Source organism: Tiliqua scincoides, chromosome 9 (assembly GCF_035046505.1).
Source record: "Tiliqua scincoides isolate rTilSci1 chromosome 9, rTilSci1.hap2, whole genome shotgun sequence".
NCBI lineage: Eukaryota > Metazoa > Chordata > Lepidosauria > Squamata > Scincidae > Tiliqua > Tiliqua scincoides.
The window spans coordinates 27,966,856-27,973,543 of NC_089829.1; the positions used below are offsets into that span (position 1 = coordinate 27,966,856).

General features: G+C 43.5%; 2 protein-coding genes across 2 annotated transcripts; both read right to left on the minus strand.

Moving 5' to 3' along the window:
* Nucleotides 1–43: 43 nt before the first annotated feature.
* On the minus strand, nt 44–916 carry LOC136660309 (arylamine N-acetyltransferase, pineal gland isozyme NAT-10-like). The gene has a single exon (XM_066637436.1). The coding sequence runs from the start codon at nt 914–916 to the stop codon at nt 44–46; it is 873 nt and encodes a 290-aa protein (XP_066493533.1).
* Nucleotides 917–4,708: 3,792 nt separating this feature from the next.
* On the minus strand, nt 4,709–5,983 carry LOC136660246 (arylamine N-acetyltransferase, pineal gland isozyme NAT-3-like). The gene has a single exon (XM_066637359.1). The coding sequence runs from the start codon at nt 5,970–5,972 to the stop codon at nt 5,094–5,096; it is 879 nt and encodes a 292-aa protein (XP_066493456.1). The 5' UTR covers nt 5,973–5,983; the 3' UTR covers nt 4,709–5,093.
* Between the last annotated feature and the right edge of the window lie 705 nt (nt 5,984–6,688).

The window sequence follows — 6,688 nt, forward strand, 5'->3', positions numbered from 1 at the left end:
AGTTTGTGCTATCGTTGTAATGTGTGGCCATGTGCTATCCACATTAGAGGGTACACGCTCCTTTGATGTTTATAGGAACAAGCTTGTTCTCCAAAATGATCCCAAATTTCTCTTTCAGCGTTTTCTCCACCTCTTCATCTTTCAGGGTTGTGAATTCTACCAGATCCATGTTTTCTTTGTAGTTATATTTTGTCTCGGAGAGTGTCCACCCAATCAAAGCACGAAATCCATCCGTGGTTTGGAGGGTACAGACAGATTTTTTTGTAAACCAGAACTCAGGAGATGTTTGGAGATAGGAGCATTGGAATCGAAAATCTTCCACTGTCCGGGGTTCAAGGCTGAACAAATAGATTTTCCGGTGCTCCCTTTTTTCCAGGAGATCCAAGTTGGAGAAGCTTTGATTGGGAATGTATTGTTTCCGTCGAATTTTCTCGTAGTACCAAATGCCATTTTCTTCTGTGAAGCGGAAGATGCCAGGGGTTTGAGGTTGGTCTTTTCCAGAGACTAGCTCCATTGGTTGCCACATCTGGTAGGAGACACCAAAGCCGGCATCAACAATATAGGCTATGCCATCAATAATCACCTTGATGATAAGATGGGTCATTTGAGTGGCATATACATTCTGCTGGGCATTGTAGACATTGGCTCCCAAGATGGTTGTGTTGTATCCCAGTTTCTTCAGAACCCAGGACAAGAGTTGATTGTTCTCCATACACCACCCTCCACGTTTTTTCTTCACAATTTTGTTGTAAACTTGGTCCAAGTCCAATGTAATTGTTTCCCCACAGTGGATGCTGAGGTTTTCAAATGGGATGGCTCGTATATGGTGCTGGAAGATGGCAGTTAAGGTTTCCAAATCAGGTTTTTCATGAGGGCCTTTGTAGCCTGTTCTTGTGAAATATTCTTCAACGTTCATATTTCCTGGAAGGAAAACAATAAAAAAGTAATTTAAAAAATTATTGCAATGTGAAAAGATTTCACATGTTCTCCTACCACCATGTAGAATAGTCACTTTTCAATTTTGCAAGTGGAGGAAGACAGGTGTTAGGATCTACTGAGCCATCCATGAAGGAGCTCCCTTTACAAAGCATCTGTGCAACTCTTGCAACTCCCTAAGCAACTGTTGTGTATTGTGAATTGGTTATTTGTAGGACTTTGCTACCTAAATTGGGATAAAAGGTAGCTCCTTTGTGCAGCCCATGAATAATCCCAAATGCCAGAAATCCCTGGCATCTCTGGTTAATCTGTCTCTGGAAATAGCCTCCTCCTGAAGAATCATCACCACCCAGAATAGACATATTGGGAAAGGTATACTGCTGATCCAACTTGGTCTATGAAAGCTTTATACGTTCTGCATTTATATGATGGTCAACGGGAGGCTGGCTGGCTAGATCTGACCTGTCCTACCTGCCCCCCCTCGCAGTGACTCTACCACATTTGAATTAAGCAGTGGTGAAAATGTTCTTAGAATTCTCACATGTAAGGAAAAGGAAACAGTTTTCCAAAGCTGTGACAAAGCAATCTTTCAACACACACAAACCCAGCTCTCTGGATTTTATGTGACATAATCGGAATATGAGCCCTGTAACTGGGCAGAGTTACAGTCTAATGCCGGCTAGCAATAATACAGCCTAACACTGTGTAAGGCCCAGTTGGTCCAATAAAACCATGCCATGTTAATTTTAGGAAAGAATTTGGAAAGAACTCTCCTCTGCATTACAGTGAAATTTGTAGTGCCAAAATAGGTTGGGACGATGAAGTGGAATGCAGACCAACTTAAGATGGGTCACCTGGGAAGGGTATAACCCCCATTTCCTTCCTCAAGTTTTTTTTTTTTTTTTTGAGAGTGAAAGCAGGAAGGGGAAAACAGTAAAACAAGCATAGGTAGTAAACAAAATTAAGCAAGTTTCATCTGGAGTTGCCAATCCCTGCTCATAAAGGCTGGAGGTTACTGGCCTGGTCCATCTGCCTTCATAATTGGCAATGTTGTGCCATTTTCAACACTTTAAAGCCCTCTCAACTTCTTATTTACCTCAACCTTGTGATGATAGCTCACCCTGTTTGCCTTCCATTCAAGCAACTTGTCTACATTTTGATGTCCTCCAATTTATCCTAAAAATGTAGTATCTCATACAATTATTTCTCTTTAGTAGTATCTACAGGAATTTGGCAGCAATTCTATACATATTGACCTGGGAGTAAGTTCCACTGAACTCAGTGAGGCTTATGTCTGAGCAGATGTGTATAGGATTACACCGTTAATCTCCAAGTCCTTCCTTTTGCAAATTGTGTGTGCAAAACACAATTTTTTTTTTTTTTGTGGGGGAGAGATCCTGTTAACTGATCCTTTACAACCCCACATTTACATTTGTAAATGTTCATGTAAATGTACATTTGTGGGAATTTACAAGTCCACATTTTCTAATGATAGGTATCAGCAAAGTTTCTTCCAAAACTTGCAATCCTTATTAAAGAATTTTAAGGGTATTCTTCAAAAATAAAAAGGCAACTTACCTGTCCAAATGTTTTAACTGCTGCTTTCAGGAAGTTTGCAGTGTCTTTTTAGGAGGCAAAGTGAATGTAGAAAGTAGCACCTGCACTGTCTAGCAAGAGACAACCAGAATTTTGCAACCAATTCTTCAGTTGCCCGTTTTTGTCTAATTTGGAATCGGGTTTTAAGAGCCCCGAGGGAACAGAGTACATCTGATGTATCTGCACATATTTCACTTCCACTGATCCATGAACTGATTAAATTTCAGCTTCTTAACTTTGACAAGTCAGCTCTGTTTTCTGCAGGATTAAAATCAGGCTAGGCTGAATTCCTTGTACCTTGACTTGGAAGGGGGAGAGATATTCCCATTAAGAGTGATGACAGTACACAGAACAGAAAAAATTGCAAGGCCTAAATAGAAAGAAAGCTGAAGTTTGTGTGTCTTGTGTGCAGGAGAGTTGTATTTCTTCAAAGACCATTTTGAAAAAGGAGCTGATGATATCACATGGATGCGGGCTGTTCAAAGAAAAACTTTACAGGGTACAAAACATCTGTGGTTGAATCTAGTAGGGGCAGAGGAGGGCATCGTGCGCCACCTTGTCCAATCCTCTGATAGCACAGGCCTACAAAATTGAGGGTCAGAAAAGTTTTTCCCGAACTTTATGGTGGTTTGATATGAATTTGGGATGCCGATTCCAAAAATGGCATCCGTTTTGGCCTATCACGTCTAGTTTTGGAGATATAGTATAGCCTCATTAGTGAATGCTCCAAGCAGCTTCTTCATGAGGAAGCCATGGTGTAGGCTTCCTCATGAGGAAGCTGCTTGAACTATTCACTAAAGAGGCTATGCCGCCTCTCCAAAACTAGACATGATAGGGCTAAATGGATGCCATTTTTTGAATCAGCACCCCAGATGTACCCAGGAATTGGTGTAACGTTTAAGGAAGCAAAATGCGCGTTGGCCTGTGTAGTTATAAGGAGCCCAGCAGCCAAAGGGAGAGGTCGCTCTTCCTGGGGCTTAGGCTTCACAAGGGTGGCCTGGGAACGCTCAGGCAGACCCATTGCCTTACTGTTACTGGACCCTAGCCTTGGAGGGGCAGGAATAGCCCCTCCATTTCGAAGGTCAAGCCAGAACCTCTATAACAACCAGAGGAGGATCCCCAAGGAAGGAGCCGCCCAGAGGCCTGAGGCAGAGTGGAACCACCTGAGAGCGCTGGGAGGCCTCACGGTGCCTGTGCAAGGGGAACAGCTAGGTGGACCAGAACTGCAAATAGGCAATCTGGACTGGGGTACCACCACGACCACTCGGCAACCATTTGAGGGGCTGGTTCCCAAGTAGCCTCGGAGGCACCCCCTAAACCCTGGGCTGCAAAGCCGAAGTTCTTACGAGAGCCCCAACATCTTACCTGGCTCTGCTTACACTGAGGGTAAGGCTTTTGGGGCTAGCCTTGATTCTGTGGACTTACCTGTAGTCAGTGCACTTTGCATGCCCTACCTGTGTGGTTTGTGCCTTGCCTGGGAGCAAGGCACAGGTCCCTGTGAAAGAACAGAGACCTAATGAATGTGAAGCACTTGACCCGAATAAACAGGCTTGGTCAAGACAGACATCGGTCTCTGTGGTTACTTCTGAAGCGGGGTAAGTGGAACTTGTCGTGAGTTGACCCCAGACCATCTGTAGACCCTCTGGGGGGGGTGGCGGCGGGATCCCGTCATGGTGCAACAAAGCTAAACTAGGGATGTGAGGAACAAAGACTGAGGAATTTGGCTCCAGATATGTCCCACATCTGTGAGGTTCTGTTCTGGAACCCCTGCAGTTAACTGAAACTGTGGATACCAGGGGATGCTCCCACCTTCTGGAGCTCCCTTTACCTTTGTGGGGTCTTCTGACCCTACATAGGGCTGCCAGCAGCCTCTGAGGAGCTCAGAATAGCTGTTTTGGCAAAAGAAAGAGGAAGTCACTTTTGGTTTTACAAAAAAACTGCAAGCGACTTGTTTTGGCCAAAATGGTAATTCTGAGCCCTGCGGAAGGGGCACATGGGGGGGGCACCAATCCACAGTTTATGGATATGGGATCCATGGATATGCCCCCGCCCTGTAGTTTTATCAAATCTTTTCCCCTTTCCCTATCACATGCTTTGTGATAGTCTTGACCAAGATTCTTTAAATTATTGTTATTTATTAAGAATATTTATATACTGCTTTTCAACAAGAGTAGTTCACAAAGCGGTTTACATAGTAAAATAAAATCATATAGCTCCTGTCCCCAAAGTGCTCACAATCTAAAAAAAAAAAATACAGAAGAGACCCCAACAGTAGCTACTGGAAAAGACACCATGCTGGGGTGAAGAGAGATAGTTGCTCTTCCCCTACTAAATACCATAGAAAAGGACACCACTTAAAAAGGCGCATATTTGCCCAGTTAGCAGGGAATTCGCATTGAATTTTGCTTTCATGAATCTTGATAGCAAGTTAGGAACGAGTGACCCTTCTCCCACCACAAGAAATCAAAACTTTTATTACTTTCCTTAAAATTTCTCCATGGTTTCACTCAAGCCGCATCCTACAAATCTTCGAAATTTTGTACTAGCCAAAACTACTCTAGTTAAAGCATTGTGTCTGAGCCTTTGTTAACGGGAACAAGCTTTCTCTCTAATCTTATGCTGAACCGTTCCTCCAGGGTTCTCTCCACTTCTTCGTCAGTAAGGGTAGTTCTTTCTACAAGATCCATGTTGTCCTTGTTATTATACCTGGTTTCAGTGAATGTCCACCCTATCAATGCCTGAAAGCCAGTGGCAGTCTGGAGACTACAGATCGACTTCTTCACAAACAGGGAATCAGGGGCCGTTTGGAGATATAAAGACTGGGGTCGGAACTCTTCTATCGTCCGTGGCTGCAGGGTAAATGAGTAAACCTTTCTGCAGGTTTCATCTTCCACGGCATCAAAGAAAAGGGGTATGTTGTCTGGATTGACACTGCTCTGCTTGCGCTTGAATTTGTCAAGATACCACGTGCCATTGTCTTCGGTGAAGCGGAAGATGCCCGGCAACTGAGGTTGGTCCTTCCCAGAAACTAGTTTCATTGGCTCCCACATTTGATAAGCTAAACCAAATGCACCATCAACTATGTAGGCTTGGCTGTCAATAACGACTTTTAGCAGGAGGTGGTTGATGTCTTTATAATAGGTGTTTTGCTGAGGGTTGTATACATACCCTCCCAAAAGGCTAATCTCATAGCCCATGGTCTTCAAGGCCCAGAATAACAAGTAATTATTTTCCATGCACCACCCACCCCGGTTTTTTTTCACAATTTTCTCATAGATGGGTTCTAAATCAAGCTCCATGGTTTCGCCACAGTGTATGCTGAGATTTTCAAATGGCACAGATCGGATATGATGCACAAAGACGGCCGTTAAAGTTTCAAAATCAGATTTGTCTTGGGGGCCTTTGTAGGCAATCCTTGCAAAATATTCCTTAATGTTCATGACAGTGCTGTTTTCCTCACCTGCAGAGAGAGAGAGAGAGAGAGAGAGAGAACGTGAAATGAAGGATTTGAATTATGTTGATATTTCACTTTCCTTAGTCTCTCTTCTATTTCACACTTTAAGATGAACACAGTCTAGTCTTACAAGGCAAGTGCAAGGATTCACAAAGTGGCTGTAATCAAGAGAGCATGTGGGTAAATGTTTCTGTTCAACTTCAGCTTCCAAATGGCTCAGTGCCAACCTTCACATCTTGCTTTAAAATTTAGGGCTTAATGCCACTGAGTTGTAGCCTAAGGGTCACATGCAGAAATAAGGTGGTGAAACATGTGGTTGCACAAGCACCTGTGGAAGAAATGCACAGCTGTGAGATACTGACAGTGTTCATGCAATGTGCAAGTCTGTCCTCACATGGTCGACCCCTGTCGACTGAGCAGTGACATGCCAGTTGCTTACACAGAAAGCTGCTTTATAGAGAGTCAGGACTTGGCTCCATCCAGGTCAGTATTGTCAACACTGAATGGCAGCAGTTCTCCAGGATTGCAGACAGGGGTCTTTCCCAGTCTTACCTGGAGATTCCTTCTCTCCTAATATACACCAAAGCAGGCAGAAATACATAAGCCAATATTCATACAGTACACTTCTTACTTACAATATTTTCATTAACTATAATGAATTTAAATGATCCTACCACTTTATCTCCAATTTCTACATCGCGG

Bases quoted from the DNA above. Each gene is read 5' to 3' on its own strand.
- LOC136660309 (XM_066637436.1), bottom strand. From the start codon at position 916: ATGAACGTTGAAGAATATTTCACAAGAACAGGCTACAAAGGCCCTCAT.
- LOC136660246 (XM_066637359.1), bottom strand. From the start codon at position 5,972: ATGAACATTAAGGAATATTTTGCAAGGATTGCCTACAAAGGCCCCCAA.